The sequence below is a fragment of the Carassius gibelio genome, chromosome A13 (genome assembly GCF_023724105.1).
Source record: "Carassius gibelio isolate Cgi1373 ecotype wild population from Czech Republic chromosome A13, carGib1.2-hapl.c, whole genome shotgun sequence".
NCBI classification, from domain to species: Eukaryota; Metazoa; Chordata; class Actinopteri; order Cypriniformes; family Cyprinidae; genus Carassius; species Carassius gibelio.
Genome location: NC_068383.1, coordinates 1,888,256 through 1,911,590, shown reverse-complemented (window position 1 = coordinate 1,911,590; position 23,335 = coordinate 1,888,256). Strand labels below are relative to the sequence as shown.

The following is a 23,335-nucleotide window of genomic DNA, read 5'->3' as shown; positions in this document are numbered from 1 at the left end:
TTACAAGGCAGAAGTCTTAAACCCTGCTCCTGGGGACCAAGTGTTCTGTAAAGTTTATTTCCAATCTACTTTGGCATACCTTGAAAGGTTGAAAACCTCTGTTATGATCAAATGTTTTGTGTTCGCTTACCCAGGTGGGGCCCTCTTAGGCAACCCCATGGCATTGGTCGGAGGAGATGTTGGAAGTGAAGGAAGGACTGAACTAAGGAAGGCCACTGGATTTTGGATGGGGCTAGGGGTGGAGCTGCTAGACGTTGGTGAAGAAGCTTGTAGGGGTGACTGAGGTCTAAAAGAAAACACTGAATTCCCCAGAGCAGGAGGCACTAGAGGTGGTGAGGACACATATGGTGGGCTGCTTGGACACTCCAGAACTCTTGTTGGGAACTTTTTTGGGGATGGAGATAACTGGTTGACGGGCGACATGAGCTCCCGTGTCGACTTTGGGAATATCTGTGCAGCTAACTCTTGGAGCATTGGAACAGGAGACTCGGTGGGGGAAGGACTCCTGATAGGAGCAATCATCTGGGCAGCGATGAATTCCTTTGGCCTTGTGTAGCTGAAGCTTTGGGTGGAGACTGGAATAATCCCAGGATGTGGGGGCTGAGTGTCGTGCAACGGAGGTGGAGACATTGGACTCGTTATGGGTGCAGGTTGATTTCTCACCAGATGAGGTGAGGTGATTTTACTCAATGAGGGAGAAGACACAGTTTGAGAATATGTGTCCTGTGGAGCAATGCTGGGATTAGATTTTGAGGTGGTGTTTATCTTTGGTGCAGTGTTGCTCAATGCTAATGCATCAGGTATCATCGATGCCTGTGTTCTGGCAACACTCGTGTCACCAATGGGAACGGAGTTCATCTGCAAGGTTGGGTTCATGTTTATTTGTGAAATATGAGTGGAAGGAGTAATGGGTGGCATGTTGGCCACATGGTTAGGTGGTTGGGTTGTTGGAGCCATGATAAGTTGAGAAAAAGGTGCAGAAGGTGCCATATTTGGAGGGATAGGCATGTTGAGAGCTCCTCCGGCCTGAGTTATTGGGATTGTTGGTATCACACTTGGCATAGGGGGGACTGGAGCCATATTGGGTGATATTGGCCCCATATTCAGCTGAGGAAGAGTGTGCATCACATTCGTTGGGGTTAGTAGGGTAGAGGGAACCAGACCTGGTGGAAAAGTACTTAAAGTAGTAGGAATCAGATTTGGTTGAAGTATTGGAGGGTGGTTGTTTAAGGTTGTGGTTGAGGGAGTACCTTGGGCCAAGGGCATGGGATTGGTTAAAGGCATGCTCAGTTGGGATACAGGTACAGTTTTTAAAAGGGGAGAAGGTGTTGCAGGAAGTAGAGGGAGAGAATCAAGGATCGGCATTGGAATTGGAGCAGAGTTCATTACAAGAGGAGGTGGTTGGGATGGTGATGGCACAGTATTTGCTGGAGGTTGAGTTGGCTTGACAGGTGTTGACTCATAACTTGTTCCATCTAAATGTGGTGAATCTTGGCTTGGGGAAACATATTCTTGCTGCTGTTCCAAAAGCACCTGGTTGTGGAGGAACTGAAGTTGCACTGGGTCTCTAAGATAAGACAAAAAAAGGAGGAAAAAAAACATGTTGGATCTACTTCAGAAGGTCCTAAATGTAATTTTACTCTCAAGTTGTCTTGCACTACTCTTAGGTTGTTACTTACAATTTTGGTTTAGTCAACACTGGTGGTGGCTCTTTGGATGACATTCCTTCCTCTTCTTCTTCTTCATCCTCCGGGAGTTTAAAGGTTACACGGAGGCCAACTCGAGAACTAGAGCGGGATTCATTGTGATTCCCTAACACACCCTCAGGTCTTGTCTTGAGGCAAGAAGTTGGGGGATCTGGTAGGGGTTTAACAGGGGCTCGCTCTTGATGGTTACTGGAGTTTACTGGTTGGAGACTAGTAACAGAAGGGTTGGGGGTAGATTTTGAGCAATATGGCGATGGTTCAACCCAGGCATCGGAGCTCATAGTGATGCCAGATGCTGATCCGTTTGATGGACTTTGGGTCTCTTCTATGGAAGGTTTAAAACCAGACCCTCCTGAATCAAAGTGTGTTGTGCTAGAGCTAAGGGGCTTATGGTTTGAGTCTGCATTCAGTGAAGAAGAACTGAAGCTGAGAGGGTCTAGCTGAGGTAAACTAGTCCTGAAGGTTTCTGTGGTGTATTTTCCAATGCAGAGAGGGTTTAGACTGGGAAGGCTAGTGGTGAGGTTGTGGCGAAGGGTACTAGGATTTAGGGAATCTGAGCGAAGCATTCCAGAATCCTGAAGGTCTGAATGCTTAAATCCAGAGTTCAATGGTTCAAGGCAAATTGTACTTGAGTGAAGCTTGTTGTTTACCAGAGGAACATCTGGCTTACCCTTTAAAGTTGCTGATATCAGTTCTGAGCCCAAAACCTTCTGGAGGGAGGATTCCACTGTTAAAGTGCTTGTTGTTTTAAGGTTGGTGTTGTTATTATTCTTTCCTATTGATATAGACAAAATATTGTTCACAATTAGTCTTGAGATGTGATGTATACAGTTTTATTTAATTATGAACTTAAAGAGTTTAAGAAGTCTTAAGCGAAGCTAATCCAATAATAGATTCAATGATATTAAAAACAAAATTACCTTTTACTCTCAATGCTGCAGTACTGGAAATTGTGCCATATTTATTGCTGGCTGTACATGTAAATGTTCCGGAATCCTCTGGAAAGACCTCCGCAATAACTAAAGTACATATCTCCTCTGATGTCCACACCAAACAGAGAAGTGATGCACTTTTAGGTGGTTAATATCATTAAATAATTACCTTGACAAAGCAGTGGGAATCAAATCCACCTACCAGATTCAGCCATGGATCTTGGTTCTGGCGTGAAAAAAGCAGAATGTGTGGATTGTCAGATAACATATTTTAAGAAGAAAAAGTCAAACACTGAAAATTCTTCTTTCAAGTTACAAACTGAAACATTTTCAGCAGTAGAGGTGGAGTTTTCAAGGATGGATCCCACCACATATCTAAATGCATTGAGCACTGAAATGATACATACTCTTCTGGAGGATCCTGAAGTCTGGAGAATCTTCAATAAGTGTTCCTTCCCGGTACCAGTCCACTTTAGGGGAGGGAATACCTTTGACTCTGCACTCCAGAACTACCAACTGACTCTCTACAGCCAGGACATCCTGGAGGGTCTGCACCAAAAGAGACAAAGGTGTCCAATGACAATGGAATGGGAAACAAGTAAAAATTATAACTACTGCCATGAGAATTTCTGGATTCCAGGCCATTTCTACTCTATAGACTGTCACACAAAATTATACCTTTAGAGGTACAGCAGCTTGTCACTGGGGCAATGCCCTCAAACGGACATCTTTTTTTACCTTATTTACCCCTAAATGGTATTAGTATCCTGTAGTAGTAATATGTACCCTACAAGTAGTAAGTAGTATGTTCTTTTATGGTACTAGCATGCATCCGTTAGGTACAATTGTTTCCCTTTGAGGGTATCAACCCAGTGACAAGCTGCTATATCCGTACCATTTTTGGAAGAGTTTGCTAGGCGGTTTCTTACTGGTCAAACAGGGTCACTACCAAGTTTCTATATTTCTAGACAAAGCTTGCACTGGATTTGCATGTTTTACTGCCTGCCATGCAAAAAAAGCTAATTGTATGCTAAGGTTTTAGCTCTTTGGATTTGGGCAGAAATGCATGCAAAAGTTGAAACATGTCAAAATACTGTTCCTCAAGCATTTTTTTATACTGTATGTCATTGACACTCAATGTCTTACAAGATTTAGAATTACAAGCCGTGTTTGCATTACCTTTGTAAAAACAGGAGCTGCCATTATGGGCCTTACATCAAAGCTTTGAAGATAACCACTGGTGCCATTTAGATTCTAGAAGGGAAAAAACACATGGAATGTAAAAAAACAAAACTTCCATTAGTGGGAATAATCAAAACTGAGGATTTGGTGTGTTTCTGTACTTCAGGATTGCTCTGGTGAGATGTTAGCAGTATATCAGAGACACTTTGGCTGGATGGAGGTGATGGTGGTGCAATGGTCAGTGAAGTAACAGGTGGAGTGGAATCCACCTCAGATATTGGTGCTGGAGGTTCTAATAAAGGTACGGTTGGTTCTAGTACAGGTATTTCAGAACTGAAACTCAGAAGTTCTGTATCTTCCTGCTTAGTGGTTGGGTTATCAATCAGCTCAGTGAATGGCACTGCTTCTGCATCAGAAGGTGTTCGTGCTTCAGCGCAGGTGTTTGTTATAGTTGGTGTTGGTTCTTCAGCAGATGTGATGGGTTCTACCAAGACCACAGCAGGCTTGGGATGAGAAGTTCTTTTATGAAGTCTGACAAAAACAAAAATTGTGAATGTGTTTTCAACCCCTGGGGGTCAATATATATATATACACACACACACACACACACACACACATGCACAGATGCTTCATTTAACATGCATGCAGAATTACACAAAGCATAGATGTAAAATATTTTGTGCATCAGATTTTTTTCTACAAACTCACTGTGCTTGAAAATGTTGTTCTGCATCAGAATCTGACGAAGAGCCTCCTAAAAGATCAGGAAAATATACAATCTGCAGCTGCAATCACTAAGTCATTCATATTAAATGGTCAAAAATTATTTTATTTACCTTCGATGTAGATTTCTGCCGAGGTGGAGTCTGTGCCATAAAAGTTGGAGGCAAAGCAGGAGTATCTGCCCGTGTCTTCTTCAAACGCCTCTGCTATGATCAGAGAGTGTCGCTCACCGTTAGCAATGATCTGAATATCAGGACTGTTTTCCAGCTCTTTACCCTCACAAAACCACCTGGAAAACACAATCAGAATATTACATCCTGAGCAGGAACACACATCTACGAGCCAAAACACATACCATAAAAAAAACACACAAAAAACAAGAGTGTTTGCAGATTTTTCAATATGAAACTTTTGTTAAATCCGACATAAATTGCATAAAATCTCAAACTAGCTGAATAACAGCAATTTTCACACTATGCAAACAAATTAAATGTATGGTTAAAATGTTACTCTTTAAAAACTAGCTTTTTGGCAAACGCTATTTACTTTAAAATGGTCATATTATTGTTTGACAACAAAAGCACGCAGAAAACTTCAGAATTAGAAAATAACGACAGATAATACCAGCAGTAAACCCCATTGAGAAAAGCTTTCCAACAACATGGAGCCGTACAGCAACATTATTAATCATTTTTATTTCAACAAATTTCCATTGCATTTACTCTACTGACATAATGAGTTTCTTCAGTCGTTTAAAGGGAAAAATCTGGTAATTAAAGTTGTTGGACTATATCAAGTTGCTATAAGGTGACATTGAAGCCATTTACTAAAGAAGTTATTTTTGACAGATATCGTGTTAAAGAAGATATTCAAAAACAATGCAATGTGTAAATCACACAAATCATCCAAGATCAGGCCTCTGTATCAAACACACTACAAAGTACAACAGCATTCATTCAGTAATAAATCAATGGACTCAAATAATATTCTTGAATCCACTTCACCCAACAGCCTTACCTACGAACAGTTATTTCACTTCAACTCCTTCTGTTTCCTAAAATTCCCTCCCTGAAACTTAAAGCAAATCTGAAGAGACGAGTTGTGGTTCACTCCATGGGCGAGACATGGCTGGAATGCATTGGGTCTGATCCATGCACCAGTAAAGACTCTGCTTTGAAAGCCTGAACTGTGGGGGAAAGACATCCAGAGCTAGATCTGCACCTGTTCAAGCTATTTTTCTTCTCGACTCTGTTAAAACTGGACGGCAGCATCCCTGACCGACACACATGAGCTAAACATAGAGCGCCTCTCATACAATCACCAACACTGCTAATAGATCTGTTAGATATTTAGCAGGCATTTGTCTCTGACAGAGGAACACTTGACATTTACAGGCATGGTATAATAACTCAAATGTGGATTTTTTTTTTTTACATTACCTTATATACAACTTAAAAAAGATTTAAGATTTTGGAAAAGTTAATGCAAAGAAAGTTATTCAGCTACATGGTTCTAGAAAGTATCGCCATGTGATTATTTGTAGAGTCGGATGAACATTCATCATATGGTGCTGTAAATACAATGTTAAAAAGTGAAGTAAGTTTGGGTCAGTGGAGGGATGATGTTATGTTTCTCCGTCCTGGAGCTCCGTCACTATATTCTTTTCATTGACTATTTTTAACTTAAAAATCTATTTTATACACCATCGTTTCCGTTTATATAACGCGTGAATATATCCTCTATTGTATTCTACAACAAAAACAATTAGAGCGACTCGCTATCACTAGATTTATTTTGATCTCCCGGGTCCGCTATTAGCTTTTAGCCAGTTAGCATCAGCAAGCGTGGTTGCTGCTAACTGAGCTTACATTGCTAATACTCTATTCACACACATTACCACTGCTGTACTCACTGTTACTTGCTTTAATGGCGGATGAATGTCTCCACTCTGTGCAGCTCGAGCTCGAGGCCGTGGGGAAGCAGATTCGCGACCTGGAACGGAGGCAGGCCGAGCTGAGAGAGCGGAGAGCCGCGCTGGAATCATCCCGGGCTGACGCTCACAAGTCCGGGGTAAGTATACAGCGTGCTGTTAACAGTCCCACCACGTCTACTCCGTGTGTTTCTCTGCGCAGGCCCGGTGCACCCAGGACGCGATCTTCCCAGATGTCCTTCACTGCGACGCCGGGACACCACGGACCCTGGGTGCATCCACAGCGGAGGATGCGAGCCGGGTCCCGGGCGACGACATCTCCCCCTCCTGCCTTCGAGATCTCCATCCAGAACCGCTTCGCTCCCCTCCGCGAGACGGGACGCGACGCTGTGATCATCGGAGACTCCATCGTCCGACACGTAAGTGCTACGTTAGCCGAAGGTAAAGTGCACACTCATTGTTTGCCTGGTGCTCGTGTTCTCGATGTTTCTGCGCAGATACCCGCGATCCTGAAGGACGACGAGAGCCCGAGAGCGGTCGTGCTTCACGCCGGGGTTAACGACACCACGCTGCGGCAGACGGAGACGCTGAAGAGGGACTTCAGGAGCCTGATCGAGACGGTTCGCAGCACGACGCCCGCGGCGACGATCGTCGTGTCAGGACCACTGCCCACGTATCGACGAGGACACGAAAGGTTCAGTAGACTTTTTGCTTTAAATGAATGGTTGTTGTCATGGTGTAAAGAACAGAAACTGCTATTTGTTAATAACTGGAATCTTTTCTGGGAGCGTCCTAGACTGTTTCGCGATGATGGATTACACCCCAGTCGAGTCGGAGCGGAGCTTCTCTCTGACAACATCTCCAGGACACTTCGCTCCATGTGACTAGTAAGTCAATTCTCAAATAACCATTATGATGAGTTTTGTTCCACCCGCTTAAATGATAAAAGTACTTGTGCTGTAAAACCTATTAAGACTGTGTCTGTTCCCAGAATAGTGAGGTCAAAATATAAATATAAATATAATGTAGGATCTAGAAAAAATCTTATCGTAATTAAACCAGAAAAATGTAAAGTAAATGAACAAAAACAATTTTTAAAGTTTGGGCTCATAAATATTAGATCACTCACACCAAAAGCAGTTATTGTAAATGAAATGATCACAGATAATAGTTTTGATTTACTCTGCTTGACTGAAACCTGGCTAAAACCAAATGATTATTTTGGTCTAAATGAGTCTACTCCACCAAACTACTGTTATAAGCATGAGCCCCGTCAGACTGGTCGTGGCGGGGGTGTTGCAACAATATATAGTGATATTCTCAATGTTACCCAGAAAACAGGATACAGGTTTAACTCTTTTGAAATACTAATGCTAAATGTTACTCTGTCAGACATGCAAAAGAAATCTAATGTATCTCTTGCTCTGGCTACTGTGTATAGACCACCAGGGCCGTATACAGAATTCCTAAAAGAATTTGCAGATTTCCTCTCAGACCTTCTAGTTACAGTTGATAAGGCGCTAATCATGGGAGATTTTAATATTCACGTTGATAATACAAATGATACATTAGGACTTGCGTTTACTGACCTAATAAACTCCTTTGGAGTCAAGCAAAATGTCACCGGGCCCACTCATCGTTTTAATCATACACTAGATTTAATTATATCGCATGGCATCGATCTTACTGCTATAGATATTGTACCTCAAAGTGATGATATTACAGACCATTTCCTCGTATCGTGCATGCTGCGTATAACTGATATTAACTATATGTCGCAGCGATACCGTCTGGGCAGAACTATTGTTCCAGCCACCAAAGACAGATTCGCAAATAACCTGCCTGATCTATCTCAACTGCTATTTGTACCCAAAAATACACATGAATTAGACAAAATTACTGACAACATGGGCACTATTTTCTCTAATACATTAGAAGCTGTTGCCCCGATCAAATTGAAAAAGGTTAGAGAAAAACGTACTGTACCATGGTATAACAGTAATACTCACTCTCTCAAGAAAGTAACTCGTAGTCTTGAACGCAAATGGAGAAAAACTAACTTAGAAGTTTTTAGAATTGCATGGAAAAACAGTATGTCCAGCTATAGACAGGCTCTAAAAACTGCTAGGGCAGAGCATATACACAAACTCATTGAAAATAACCAAAACAATCCAAGGTTTTTATTTAACACAGTGGCTAAGTTAACAAATTACCAGATGCCACCTGATTCAAATATTCCACCAACGTTAAATAGTAATGACTTTATGAATTTCTTCACTGATAAAATAGATAACATTAGAAATACAATAGCGAATGTAGATTCTACAGCATCTAACACTTCAGTTTCATCCATCGCACCCAAACATAAACTGCAGTGCTTTACAACCATAGGACAGGAGGAGCTAAATAAACTTATCACTGTATCTAAACCAACAACATGTTTATTAGATCCTGTACCCACTAAATTACTGAAAGAGCTGTTACCTGTAGCCGAAGAACCGCTTCTCAATATCATAAACTCGTCGTTATCTTTAGGACACGTCCCAAAACCATTCAAGCTGGCGGTTATCAAGCCTCTTATTAAGAAACCAAAACTAGATCCTAGTGTACTGGCAAATTATAGGCCTATTTCAAATCTTCCATTTATGTCTAAAATTTTAGAAAAAGTTGTGTCTGCTCAATTGAGCACCTTCCTGCATAAAAATGATCTGTATGAAGAATTTCAGTCAGGTTTTAGGCCCCACCATAGCACAGAAACTGCACTTGTTAAAATTACAAATGACCTGCTCCTTGCGTCAGACCAAGGCTGCATCTCATTTCTAGTCTTACTTGATCTTAGTGCTGCGTTCGACACCATAGATCATGACATACTCATAGATCGATTACAAAACTATACAGGTATTCAAGGGCAGGCTCTAAGATGGTTTAGATCCTACCTGTCCGATCGCTACCATTTTGTTTACTTAAATGGGGAGTCATCTCATTTATCATCAGTAAAATATGGAGTGCCACAAGGATCCGTCCTAGGTCCCCTTCTATTTTCAATATACATGTTGCCCCTTGGTAATATTATTAGAAAATACGGAATTAGCTTCCACTGTTATGCTGATGATACTCAGCTATATATCTCAACGAGACCAGATGAAACCTCCCAGTTATCTAAGCTAACAGAGTGTGTTAAAAATGTAAAAGATTGGATGACAAAGAATTTTCTCCAATTAAATTCGGATAAGACGGAGATATTAATTATTGGACCAAAAAACACTACACCGAATCTTGTAGATTACAATCTGCAACTAGACGGATGTACTGTAACTTCCTCTACAGTCAGAAATCTGGGTGTTATATTAGACAGCAATTTGTCTTTTGAAAATCATATTTCCAATGTTACAAAAATTGCATTCTTCCATCTTAGAAACATTGCCAAGCTACGAAACATGTTATCTGTTTCTGATGCAGAAAAGCTAGTTCATGCATTCATGACCTCTAGACTGGACTATTGTAATGCACTTCTAGGTGGTTGTCCTGCTTCTTCAATAAACAAGCTACAGGTCGTCCAAAATGCAGCAGCGAGAGTCCTTACGAGGTCAAGAAAATATGATCATATTACCCCAATTTTACAGTCTCTGCACTGGCTACCTATTAAGTTCCGCATCAGTTACAAATTATCATTACTTACCTATAAGGCCCTAAATGGTTTAGCTCCAGCGTACCTAACTAGCCTTCTACCACGTTACAACCCATCACGCACCCTAAGGTCACAAAACGCTGGACTTTTGGTAGTTCCTAGGATAGCAAAGTCCACTAAAGGAGGTAGAGCCTTCTCACATTTGGCTCCCAAACTCTGGAATAGCCTTCCTGATAATGTTCGGGGTTCAGACACACTCTCTTTGTTTAAATCTAGATTAAAAACACATCTCTTTTGCCAAGCATTCGAATAATGTATCTTTTTAATTTTAATTGTGAGTGTAGTTGCATCTGATCAAAGGTGCATTTTTATTCATTAGCTTGGGTTAAACTAATTTTACTTTGTTGGATCAGCAGCTATGCTAATGATGTCTGTATTTTGTTTCTATGTTTTGCCACGGGATTCACATCCCGTGGTAACTAGGATTTACACAAGCTCCAGTCTGGATTCAGAACACATGAGAAGGGATGATGCTGACCCTCAGAGGACCTCAGATGATGCTAACCCTGAATGAACAAACAGAACTAACAATTATTCCTAAATGTGTGACTTAATCATATAATAACTTAATTAATAATATTGATAGTTCATCGTCTAGCTGACTACGTCTTGTATTATTATTATTTTTTAGTTTTTCTAAAATCCTGTCAAATGTGCACAAACTACTAGCTACTACTAAATATTGTAGAAACATAATTTTCTGTAAAGTTGCTTTGTAACGATTTGTTTTGTAAAAAGCGCTATACAAATAAACTTGAATTGAATTGAATTGAATGTTTCTGACATCACAGTGTCTCGGTCAGCTGACCTTGTGTAACACAAAGACACGCTCAGAAAAGCACAGGTTTCCTTGACCTGTCAGTTAAGGAAGTTTGTGTTGAGTAAAGTTACACTAACCTTTCATCAATGACACACCATAATTATACTCTCAGAAAAAAAGGTACAAAAGCTGCGGTATCTTTTCAAAAGGTACACTTTTGTCCCTTTTAGGTACTTAAATGTACACTTTAAGTACTTAAATGTATCTTCAAGGTACTGATATGGACTCTTTGGGTACAAAAGTGTGCCTTTTCAAAAGGTACTGCTCCAATGACAGCCTTTTGTACCTTTTTTTCTGAAGAGTGTATGTTTAGAAAACATAATTTCTTAAACAACGCAAATCACTTGATTAAATAATTCTTATATAGCCTAATTCATTATAACATTCATTTAACAAGTGTCTAATAGCTTAAAATTAAAGATTTTGTCAACGCTGTGTTAACATCCATTTTTCCATTTTTACAAGATTATTTATGCTAACAGAAAATGCATAAATGTATGTTTTTTTATGTAATAAGTTAAATGCACAATCAATTATTCCACGTTAAATGCATGATCAATTTATATGAAGTTATTAAATTTAATAACATTCCATGCAAGATCAATGTATAAAATATTATTAAATGTAAAACAAGTAAAATGCATGATCACTTCATACAAAAAGTTATTAAATGCAAAAACAATCAGTGCATGATCAATCCACACAATGTTATTAAATGCAAACAACACTTTTAAATGTATGATCAATTTATACAAAGTTAGTACCAAAAAAAGTAAAATGCATGATTAATATGAACTTATTAAATGTAAAAATGTTAAATGTACGATCAATTTATAGGTATTAAAATGAAAAAAAAAACGTTAAATGCATGGTCAATTTTCACAAAGTTATTAAATGCAATAAAAGATAAAAGAATGATCAATTTATAGTAATTAAATGCAAACATATTAAAAGCATGACCAATTTTTGAAAAGTTATTAAATGCAAAAAATAAAAGCACAACCCACTTATATGAAGTAGTAATGAAATAGCTTCATAGTTTACTCGAACTTAATTTAGTCAGTTTTAAATCATAAACGAACAGAGAATATGTACATTAAGCTTAAGGGGGTGACAATCATTTGTGTGGTTTATTTTTCATGAATTAAGACAGAAAATACATTAATTGTCCCCAGGTAAACACTGCTAAACTATAATCATATCCGCGCAAATTGTGGAATAATTTGCAAACCTCTGCACATTTAATATCTTGTTTACTCTTACTCTTTGGCTAACTGTGCTCTACTGAAGATCTAGGATGATAATTTCAACTGCATTCTCAGAGCATCATATTTCTGATGTTGCAAAATTAGAATGGCTGAGCTTAGACTGCATGTTATACGGTCAACTTTCACAAGACGTCTTTGTGTTCATAGCCATTGCTTGAGAAAGAAGATTTTTAGCATGCATTTGCTAGCAAAACCTGTTGCCAGGATGCTAGTATGTTAAAAATCCCTTGAGAAAAAGTATCATACTTTTGTACTTATTGTACTTAATATATATTTATATATATAAACTACTTAACTACTTAAACTAAACTAAATCATAATAATGTACTTTACATGTGATTAGTATGCTAGTTTGTTTCAAGTACAAGAAAACTTAATTTAATAAAACATGATGTACTTTAAAATAAAAATTCTAATATGCTTCAATAGTAATAATAACAGATTAATAATATGCATCAATAGTAATAATAATGGACTAAATATACATCAATAAAAATAATAATGCATGAATAATATGCATCAATAGAAATAATAATGGACTACAATACACATCAATAAAAATAATAATGCACGAATAATATGCATCAATAGTAATAATAATGCACTAATAATATGCATCAGTAGTTATAATAATGCACTAATAATATGCATTAATAGTAGTAATAATATACTAATAATATACATCAATAGTAATAATAATAATGCACTTATAATATGCATCATTAATGGGCTAATATGCTTCAATAGAAATAATAATGGGCTAATAATATGCATCAATAGTAATAATAATGCACTAATAATATGCATCAATAGTAATAATAATAGACTTATAATATGCATCAATAATGGGCTAATAATATGCATCAATAGTAATAATAATGGACTAATAATATGCATCAATAGTAATAATAATGCACTAATAATATGCATCAATAGTAATAATAATGCACTAATAATATTCATTAATAGTAATAATAATGCACTAATAATATGCATCAATAGTAATAATAATGCACTAATAATATGCATCAATAGTAATAATAATATACTAATAATATGCATCAATAGTAATAATAATGCACTAATAATATGCATCAATAATGGACTAATAATATGCATCAATAGTAATAATAATGCACTAATAATATGCATCAATAGTAATAATAATGCACTAATAATATGCATCAATAGTAATAATAATATACTAATAATATGCATCAATAGTAATAATAATGCACTAATAATATGCATCAATAATGGACTAATAATATGCATCAATAGTAATAATAATGCACTAATAATATGCATCAATAGTAATAATAATGCACTAATAATAGGCATCAATAATGGACTAATAATATGCATCAATAGTTATAATAATATGCATCAATAGTTATAATAATGCACTAATAATATGCATTACATAATGAACTAATAATATGCATCAATAGTAATAATAATGCACTAATAATATGCATCAATAATGCACTAATAATATGAATCAACAGTAATAATAATCAATTCATAATATGCATCAATAGTAATAATAATGCACTAATAATATGCATCAATAATGCAGTAATAATATGAATCAATAGTAATAATAATCAATTCATAATATGCATCAATAGTAATAATAATGCACTAATAATATGCATCAATAAAAGTAGTTCAAACTCACCGAACTTCAGGAGCAGGCAGTCCTCTGACGATACAATCCAACTGGACTTTACTGCCCTCAGGAACCTCCCTGCTTTTGAGTTTCTGTATAAAGTGCGGCGGTTCACACACGGGTTCATCCAAGCTCTCAGGCTGAATCAGAACCGGTTCCTCACACACCGGCTCCGGCTCCTGGGGCTCCTCTGCCTCATACGGCTCCTCCGTGACTCCACTGTTCTCCACTGGCTCCTCCATCTGTTGGTTGAGCAGAATAGGTCTTTCTCGATCTTCTGCATTAATGGAGAATGGAGTGGCATCAGGTTGGGTTTTGCTCTGGCATCGGCTCCGGTGGGTTTTGCAGGTACGAGGCCGAATTCGCTTGGAGCTGCTGGCTTTAAACAGAGACGAAAGCTCTTCTATAAAGTCAGCTGCTTTGTTGAGGAACTCCTTCTTGGATTGGGTCTCCAAGCCGTATGGAGCGTTTCTCTGAGGTCTTTTGAAATCCGCCACAGGTTCCCTAACACGTCTGACGTTCTTGATCGAATCTTGAACGGGAGTCTGGACTGTGTGTCTTTCCGAAATGACCTCTGTTTGTGGAGAGGGTTTGTTGGAAGGAACATTAGAGCGGCTCACTGATGGAGATGCGTTAGATCTCTCCTCACGTTCTGGAGGATCACTGCTGATTGCTTTGCAGGCCAGATCTACGCTCTTGTCCAGTTCCTCCTGGCTCAGGAAGGCAGACAGGTCTGGGAACTGTGGATCCACTTCCCCACCGTCTGCTTTCTCCTTGAGCGTCCCGTAGAGCAGCTGGCGAGGAGCATCTATGCTGCCGGATTCACCGTGTCTGTGATGAGCTCGGGCCTCGGCCAGGTAACTCTCATGCAGAAGCTGCGATAAAGACGTGGGCTGATCCACGCTGTTCTCCTGCATGCTGCTGCTGGAGACAAAAACACAAAGATTAAGAACATTAAGACAATAATATTCAACTTGGTTTTTTTTTTTTTAGAATGCTTTCTGCTTAACCACTATAATTTCTAATTTTCTAAAAAAGGAGAGCAGCTTTCAGCAAATTAGCATTATTTTTCTGCATATATAACACGCCTATTTTTTTAATTAATTGTGTTTTTAGATGGATACATCATTCAAAATATGATATTTAATTTATACTGCAATCAGAGTTGAGATATTATAATATTTGTTCTTATAATATGTATAAATACCATTTACCCCGGATAACATTTTCTGACATTTCCAGGTTTTTAAAAATATTTCTATTAAACTTGAGCATTCCAAAAAAATGCAGAATAAAAGCCAATTTTTTTCAGATTTTATTCAAACAGAATTCCTCTTAAAACATGATCAGTAGTTAAATATTTAGAGCCTTATATTTAGAACAATTCATATCTTTTCCTGTTTTGGTAACTAGATATTGAGTTTTAATAATCATTTCTAACTAGATTGCACTCACAAAAAGCACCTAATAAAAACTGGTAGAAAACATCACATTTACTATACGATTTTATTAATTCAGGGCTGGAAATAATAATTATAACATTTCCTGATATTTCAAAGTTTTCTATGAAAAAAAATTAAAATAAAAAATAAAAGCAAATGGCATTTTCATTAAATTAATAAAAATGCAGCTACACTTTTGAAGTTGTAAAAGTAAAACTAAAATTAAAACCATAAAAAACAATTAAGTTACTTTAAATGAAATAAAAAATATATATATATAAAAATTATTTCAGCCAATTGCAAAGGCAACATTTCTCATCTTAATTTAATTTACTAAAATAACTAAAACTGAAATAAAGGTTCATTAAAAAATATATAGACGTTAAAAAAAACACTAAAAATGTCAACACAATCAATAAAACTCACTAAAATTGGTATAAACTCACTTAATAAAATCACATTTAATTGTGTTTCTTTGTCATTATTGTACATAATTAAAATCCTACACCTTCTTTTTCAGTTCACATTTTAAGCGTTTGCTTGAGATCATTTAAAGGTTTTTGTTCCACTGCAAACAGAATTCCTTTAATATTTAGAGCCTAATACCAACACATTTTAATCTTGAGAAAGGCTTTACCATTGGCCCGCTGTTGTTCTTAAATCCAGAAAGAGGATACGTCTGCAGATGCTACTGACACTCAAATCACAGCAATTAACCGCAGCAGCGATGCCCTTCCAGCAGACAGCTGTTGTGTGCATTAAACACACTCCAGTCCCTCGTCACTGCTAATTATAGCACAGCTCACTTTACAGGAGCACTACAAAAATATTACTCATTACAAGCACTTTTGCAAAAGCAGAATGCTCAGTTAACTTTTCCATTAGAGTTCATGCATCTTTATTATGTACATGATTTACTGACATGCCAAGCTCAAATAGAAACCGAGTCCGTCTGGACAGACATATACAGAGCTGGATGCAATTTTATTCCAAAGTTAAGATAAAAAGTGTGTAAGCATTGTAAGTCATTAGTCAACAAGGTGCTTTACCTTTGACTTGTGTGAATGTCCACAACGTCTAGGTCTCCAGCACCTGCTTATTAACCACTTAAATCCAGCGCAGCTGCCAGAACACTTCCTAGTTTTGAGCAAAGTTAACCTTGAAGTTTAGCTACACGGTGACTGCCTGCCAGTGAAGCAGAAACACGTGTCAGTGGGTCGCTGGCAGGTTATTTGAGAGAGGTGGAGGGTTTGAAGCGTGTGCCAGGGAACGATCGCTCCTCATTGGTCGGTGAGAATGCTATCAGGAGAAGGGTGACACCTTTGTGAAGCACCTACGACAGTCTGGATTAAGGAATAGTTTGCTGGAAATGTGCTCGCCCTCAGGTCATCCCGGATTAGGATGAGTTTGTTTCTTCATCAGATTTGGAGAAATGTAGGATTGCATCACTTGCTCTGCAGTGGATGGGTGCCGTCAGAATGAGAGTCTCACAAGTAATCCACAGCACTCCAGTCCATCAGTGAACATCTGGAGAAGACAAAAGATGAAACACATCCAGCATTAAGATGTTTTTAAAGTCTATAATCCATAATAACACTCCCTCCAGTGAAAAAGTGCATCTCCTGTCGTCAAAATCCAGCCACAGATTTGTTGAGAGCTGTTTAAACGCTGCTTGATCTGTGCAGATTTCTCTCCTGATTCAGACCAGAACACTTTTTCACTGGAGGAAGTGTTATTATGGATTATTTTAGTTATAAACATCTTAATGCTGGATGTGTTTTATCTTTTGTCTTCTCCAGATGTTCACTGATGGACTGGAGTGCTGTGGATTATTGTGATGTTTTTATCAGACTCTCATTCTGACGGCACCCATTCACTGCAGAGCAAGTGATGCAATGCTACATTATTTTTATGATAATTTACTCTCATCATCACATTACTGAAATGCAAAAACATATATCATACAATTCCTGGTAAAACAGAATATATATATATAAAACTAAGTTAAAATGTGTTTTTTTTTCACCTATTTTTTTAATTGAAAAAATGTTTTAGCTTCATTGCTTTGAAAATAAATGCTTTAAAAATAAATGCAAAATAATTTAAAGAGAAAAATGCAGTTAGCTCTGAGTAAAGCTCCAGCATCGCTTGCTTACAGATGCTTCTTGGTTTGATATTTTGAATACAATGCAATAAGATTTTAATAGTTTAAGTGTCTTTAATACTTTTAGGGGGCCACTGTAAATGCAATCTTTTTAAGAAAGTAGCTACAACTTAAGATACAAAAACAAAACCCAGATAACAGAGGTATGTAGTATTGGAGAAGTGCTTGCAGATGCTGCATGCAAACAGAATGACTAACAACTAAAATAAACTAAACCAATAGCTAAAATAAAAGATCCAAAATGTAACATTTAAACAAATTCCATATCAACTGTATAGTAAAAACATTAAAGGAAGTGATGTTACAATTCATGATTGTCTAGATATTGGTGTTTTTAATTTCACATCTTAAAGCAATTTCTTTTATCAATGCAAATATCAGTATTAAACATTCTGGGATTAAAACATCAAAACATCAAAACACCCAAATGAAGAACCTCTCTGTGTCCTGGTAGAGGTTAAGTGCCCTGATGTGAAAGAAATCGGAGAGGCATCCCACGTTAAGTTTATTGGGGACCATACAAAACTGAGAAAGAAACACACAATTGGCATTCCACGGTCAGCTGATGGTTACTGTCTTAGTTAACCTGGTGTGATCTTGTGACAAGTACAAGAGGTGACTTCCATGTGGAGAGGGTATGGAGAGATGATGAGCTGATCACAGAGATCACGGCTAAAGTTGTTGAATTCTACTTTGGCATATACATTCATTTTTTTCTAGGAAGAAAATAGGCATGGAAAATTACCAACAAATGATGTTCCTGTTCTATAGTGAATGCAGTTCTATAGTGTTCTATTACAAGAAAAAACAGTTACCCCAATAAGTCATGCTTTAATTAATTATATTTTATTGTTATTTATGTTATATTGTTGCAACATACCTACCCCAAACTGGAAAGATATGTCAGGAGGGGTTGGTGATTTCTGATGTGTTCAGAATCTGAAACGATATTGCAGATCATAAGTAAAAGTAAAGAGTTAAATTTTTATAAAATTTGCTTATCACAAAGCAGACTAGCAGGTGAAGAGAAGCATGATGTCACTAGCAGGTGTGTAGATGATGCTGATGTCACTAGCAGGTGTGTAGATGATGTTGATGTCACTAGCAGGTGTGTAGATGATGCTGATGTCACTAGCAGGTGTGTAGATGATGCTGATGTCACTAGCAGGTGTGTAGATGATGTTGATGTCACTAGCAGGTGTGTAGATGATGCTGATGTCACTAGCAGGTGTGTAGATGATGCTGATGTCACTTGCAGGTGTGTAGATGATGTTGATGTCACTAGCAGGTGTGTAGATGATGCTGATGTCACTAGCAGGTGTGTAGATGATGTTGATGTCACTAGCAGGTGTGTAGATGATGCTGATGTCACTAGCAGGTGTGTAGATGATGCTGATGTCACTAGCAGGTGTGTAGATGATGTTGATGTCACTAGCAGGTGTGTAGATGATGCTGATGTCACTAGCAGGTGTGTAGATGATGCTGATGTCACTAGCAGGTGTGTAGATGATGCTGATGTCACTAGCAGGTGTGTAGATGATGCTGATGTCACTAGCAGGTGTGTAGATGATGCTGATGTCACTAGCAGGTGTGTAGATGATGCTGATGTCACTAGCAGGTGTGTAGATGATGCTGATGTCACTAGCAGGTGTGTAGATGATGCTGATGTCACTAGCAGGTGTGTAGATGATGCTGATGTCACTAGCAGGTGTGTAGATGATGCTGATGTCACTAGCAGGTGTGTAGATGATGCTGATGTCACTAGCAGGTGTGTAGATGATGCTGATGTCACTAGCAGGTGTGTAGATGATGCTGACGTCACTAGCAGGTGTGAAGATGATGCTGACGTCACTAGCAGGTGTGTAGATGATGCTGACGTCACTAGCAGGTGTGTAGATGATGCTGACGTCAATAGCAGGTGTGTAGATGATGCTGACGTCACTAGCAGGTGAGTAGATGATGCTGACGTCACTAGCAGGTGAGTAGATGATGGTGATGTCACTAGCAGGTGTGTAGATGATGCTGATGTCACTAGCAGGTGAGTAGATGATGCTGATGTCACTAGCAGGTGTGTAGATGATGCTGACGTCACTAGCAGGTGTGTAGATGATGCTGATGTCACTAGCAGGTGTGTAGATGATGCTGATGTCACTAGCAGGTGTGTAGATGATGCTGACATCACTAGCAGGTGTGTAGATGATGCTGATGTCACTAGCAGGTGTGTAGATGATGTTGATGTCACTAGCAGGTGTGTAGATGATGCTGATGTCACCTAGCAGGTGAGTAGATGATGCTGACGTCACTAGCAGGTGTGTAGATGATGCTGACGTCACTAGCAGGTGTGTAGATGATGCTGATGTCACTAGCAGGTGTGTAGATGATGCTGATGTCACTAGCAGGTGTGTAGATGATGCTGATGTCACTAGCAGGTGTGTAGATGATGCTGATGTCACTAGCAGGTGAGTAGATGATGCTGATGTCACTAGCAGGTGTGTAGATGATGCTGATGTCACTAGCAGGTGAGGAGGAGCATGATGTCACTATCAGGTGTGAAGATGATGCTGATGTCACTAGCAGGTGTGTAGATGATGCTGATGTCACTAGCAGGTGTGAAGATGATGCTGACGTCACTAGCAGGTGTGAAGATGATGCTGATGTCACTAGCAGGTGTGTAGATGATGCTGATGTCACTAGCAGGTGTGTAGATGATGCTGATGTCACTAGCAGGTGAGTAGATGATGCTGATGTCACTAGCAGGTGAGTAGATGATGCTGATGTCACTAGCAGGTGTGTAGATGATGCTGATGTCACTAGCAGGTGAGGAGGAGCATGATGTCACTATCAGGTGTGAAGATGATGCTGATGTCACTAGCAGGTGTGTAGATGATGCTGATGTCACTAGCAGGTGTGAAGATGATGCTGATGTCACTAGCAGGTGTGTAGATGATGCTGATGTCACTAGCAGGTGTGAAGATGATGCTGATGTCACTAGCAGGTGTGAAGATGATGCTGATGTCACTAGCAGGTGTGTAGATGATGCTGATGTCACTAGCAGGTGTGTAGATGATGCTGATGTCACTAGCAGGTGTGTAGATGATGCTGATGTCACTAGCAGGTGTGTAGATGATGTTGATGTCACTAGCAGGTGTGTAGATGATGTTGATGTCACTAGCAGGTGTGTAGATGATGCTGATGTCACTAGCAGGTGTGTAGACGATGCTGATGTCACTAGCAGGTGTTTTTTCAGCTCCTTTATTTTTCCCATGCCTCAGCAAGAGCACTTAATTAACATAAAGCAAACAACAATACATGTATTATTTTGTTAAACATAACACATTAATAAAAACAACTCATTAATTTGGAAAGTTGCTATCACATTTATGCAATAATATACAAGTTACTTAGAACATCAATTCAAAGTTAAATAACCTACAGACCATTATAAAATAATTTGAATTCTGCTTGTACAACAGATGTTTGTTCAACTGCTCGTATTTCCTACATTGTTATGGATTTTATTGATAACTTTAAATGTCTTTTTTAATTCTGTGTGACTTAAGCCAGAAAGAGAGCAGTATAAAAGGGTGATGGCAAAAGTATAAAAACACCGCTTCACTAACTTGAGATCTGGGATTCGGAGCGAGTTCGCAAAACATTTGATTCAGATCAGGTCTTTCGAGCGGATTTGCAAAGCATTTGATTCTATCACGTAGGCTACTAGATCAAGTTTTAATAAAGAGAAAAGAGGTTTAGAGACAATTTTTTTCAACAAAATAGGATGGGTTTAAATGTCTTTGTTAATTTTGTGTGACTAAGAGCAGTATAAAAGGGAGATGGCAAAAATTGTTATAACCTGCTCGACTAGCATAACTGCTACCATGTGCTACATTAAATGTAGGCTATAATGTAGCTATAACATTTGATACATCTAACAATACAAATAAAACATAATATATTTGATTAATGTTGCCGATAAGCAAGTTTTTGTTTTTAATATAGGTCACCATCTCGACATTTACTGCTCTGCACCACAAACATCCCGTTCTGACGCATGATTTAACATCTCCGCAACTTTTTCACGTAAATCTGGAAGGCACAAAACATTTGATTCAGAACGGGACTCCGAAGCGCGGTTCGCGAATCATTTGAGATCAGGCCTTTCAAGCGGATTTGCAAAACATGATTTGCAAAAAATGTACTTGTCTAGATCAACTTTTAATAAAGAGAAAAGAGGTTTAGAGACAGATTTTTGTTAATAGCCTGTTATTAATCCCACAGTCCATAGCATCAGTAACTGTATAATTTAGTAAGGGAAAATTAAAACAAAATAGGATGAGTTTCAAATTATTTTTATTATTTTTTTTTGTAGCAATGGTCATCTTAACCGCTGTGCAGTGTTCAGGGTATTTCAGGACCCCAAATTAAATTCTAATTCTAATACTGCATCATACAAGTGTTTATTAGAGTTGAATATTTCGATATTCATGTAAGGAAACGAAGCCATAATTTGATAAGTTTACATTTACATTCATTCATTTAGTAGACGCTTTTATCCAAAGCGACTTACAAATGAGGATAAAAAACAACAAAAAGAGCAACAAAAAGTTTATAAGCGAGAGTAAACAAGATGCATGTAAAATGAAGGCAGATATTGTCTGATATGTTAAGAAATAATCTAAAATAAAAATGGTAAATAATTAGGCTATGCCAAAATATTTGACTCAAAAAGTCCAGATGATTCAAGCTGTTCGTAACTGTGAGTGTAACAGCAGCAGCAGAGATTATTAACCGTAAAGAAATCATTTAAAACTCTGATTCCTCGATTTAAAAAAATAAAATAAAAATGTAGCAAAACATTAGATTCAGATGATATGTAGAACTCTCTGTGATTATCAGTGTCAGACTGTGTGTGTTGTTTTGTCCGGGGCTCGTGGGACAGGCGCACTACTCTGACTGTGACATCATCATCCTGGGGAGGGACTTTGAGAGGATTCAGATCATCCCAGGAGCCAAACACGGGAACATCCAGGTGGATGCACACACACACACACACACACACACACACACACACACACACACACACACACACACACACACACACACACACACACACACACACACACGGTTCTGGCGTCCAAACAACATCAATGTCATTATAAACTGTTACAGCACTTACTCAGAGTGACACATAGCATAGCTTTTAGCCTCATCGTTGCAGTTAGAAGTTTAGGAATTATTATTATTATTTTTTTTTTTAGCCTTTATGTTTATGCCAGTTTTAATAATTTTAGCATTTCAACTTTTTTGTAAAAAGTTACTACTTTAATCTTAGTACTGTTTTCATTTAATTTATAGTGCTTTTTACTTTACAAATCATTGCAAAACAACTTTACAGAAAATTAAGTTTCAGTGGAACCTGTATCTCCCCACAGCTGCTCACTTCATCGAGTACTACCTGCCGGTCGCCGTGAATGAGATGGACCTGCATGACGGCTGGCCGATGGTATGCATGGAGAAGACCATGCAGTACATGCGTACACCTGGGAGCAGCTGCTGCCCTGCGTGGAGAGACTTCTACTGTGAGTTTCACCCAGAGTTGTTGTCCTAAAACAAAAACCATAAAAATGGAATGCATGTAAATAAAGTTAGAATGCGTGCATGTACAACTTTACTGAATGAGTTCACTTTGCATTTACATGCATTCAGTAAAGTTGCATAAGCATTCAAGTTGTATTTACATTTATTCAGTAAAATTGCATATGCATGCAGTAGACGTAGGCAATAAAGTTTAATTTACTTGCATACAGT

The 23,335-nt window shown here is 38.1% G+C and overlaps 3 protein-coding genes and 1 long non-coding RNA gene across 14 annotated transcripts in view; 2 read left to right on the top strand and 2 right to left on the bottom strand.

The window, feature by feature from the left end:
- The window catches only part of LOC128025850 (myopalladin-like), a 31,280-nt gene extending 14,590 nt beyond the window's left edge, over positions 1-16,690 (bottom strand). For 2 of the 3 annotated variants that reach the window (XM_052612405.1, XM_052612407.1), the window contains exons 1-11: positions 16,413-16,690; positions 13,931-14,845; positions 4,657-4,832; positions 4,529-4,574; positions 3,982-4,351; positions 3,818-3,892; positions 3,046-3,187; positions 2,841-2,864; positions 2,627-2,743; positions 1,680-2,481; positions 131-1,567 (exon numbers count right to left, since the gene is read on the bottom strand). In XM_052612405.1, coding sequence (XP_052468365.1) covers positions 131-1,567; positions 1,680-2,481; positions 2,627-2,743; positions 2,841-2,864; positions 3,046-3,187; positions 3,818-3,892; positions 3,982-4,351; positions 4,529-4,574; positions 4,657-4,832; positions 13,931-14,838 — 4,097 coding nt within the window. In that variant the 5' untranslated portion in view covers positions 14,839-14,845; positions 16,413-16,690. The remainder of the gene's footprint in view (positions 1-130; positions 1,568-1,679; positions 2,482-2,626; positions 2,744-2,840; positions 2,865-3,045; positions 3,188-3,817; positions 3,893-3,981; positions 4,352-4,528; positions 4,575-4,656; positions 4,833-13,930; positions 14,846-16,412) is intronic. The other variant, XM_052612406.1, reaches the window with a different exon arrangement.
- Positions 16,691-17,438: 748 nt separating this feature from the next.
- Positions 17,439-20,946, bottom strand: LOC128025843 (mucin-22-like). 4 transcript variants are annotated; one of them, XM_052612399.1, is made up of 4 exons: positions 20,135-20,946; positions 18,542-19,415; positions 18,412-18,466; positions 17,439-18,243 (listed from the first exon to the last, which is right to left on the bottom strand). In XM_052612399.1, coding segments are annotated over exons 1-3 (1,533 nt in total). In that variant the 5' UTR covers positions 20,793-20,946; the 3' UTR covers positions 17,439-18,243; positions 18,412-18,465. The 4 variants fall into 4 exon arrangements, with proteins under 4 accessions (XP_052468359.1, XP_052468360.1, XP_052468357.1 ...); XM_052612400.1 differs by having other exon boundaries at positions 17,439-18,052; XM_052612397.1 differs by having other exon boundaries at positions 18,412-19,415; positions 20,135-20,945.
- Positions 19,187-20,660, top strand: LOC128025848 (uncharacterized). Of its 6 annotated transcripts, none has more exons than XR_008186247.1 (5): positions 19,187-19,325; positions 19,626-19,685; positions 19,837-20,046; positions 20,195-20,344; positions 20,553-20,660. It is a non-coding gene; the product is annotated as an uncharacterized LOC128025848 (long non-coding RNA). The 6 variants fall into 6 exon arrangements; XR_008186248.1 differs by having other exon boundaries at positions 19,228-19,355; positions 19,596-19,685; XR_008186244.1 differs by lacking the exon at positions 19,626-19,685 and having other exon boundaries at positions 19,897-20,046.
- A 2,037-nt stretch (positions 20,947-22,983) lies between the features above and the next one.
- Positions 22,984-23,335, top strand: part of LOC128025846 (cyclin-J-like) — a 1,227-nt gene continuing 875 nt past the window's right edge. Inside the window, exon 1 of the mRNA XM_052612402.1 lies at positions 22,984-23,106. Within this exon, the coding sequence (XP_052468362.1) occupies positions 23,033-23,106 (74 nt within the window). The 5' untranslated portion in view covers positions 22,984-23,032. The remainder of the gene's footprint in view (positions 23,107-23,335) is intronic.

What these genes read in the sequence shown, in the direction of transcription:
- LOC128025843 (XM_052612399.1), bottom strand. Translation starts at nt 20,792, where the DNA reads ATGGGAAAAATAAAGGAGCTGAAAAAACACCTGCTAGTGACATCAGCA. An exon ending in CGTCAGCATCATCTTCACAC is followed by an intron (nt 19,416 to 20,134) that starts CTGCTAGTGACA and finishes TCATCTACACAC; the next exon opens with CTGCTAGTGACGTCAGCATC.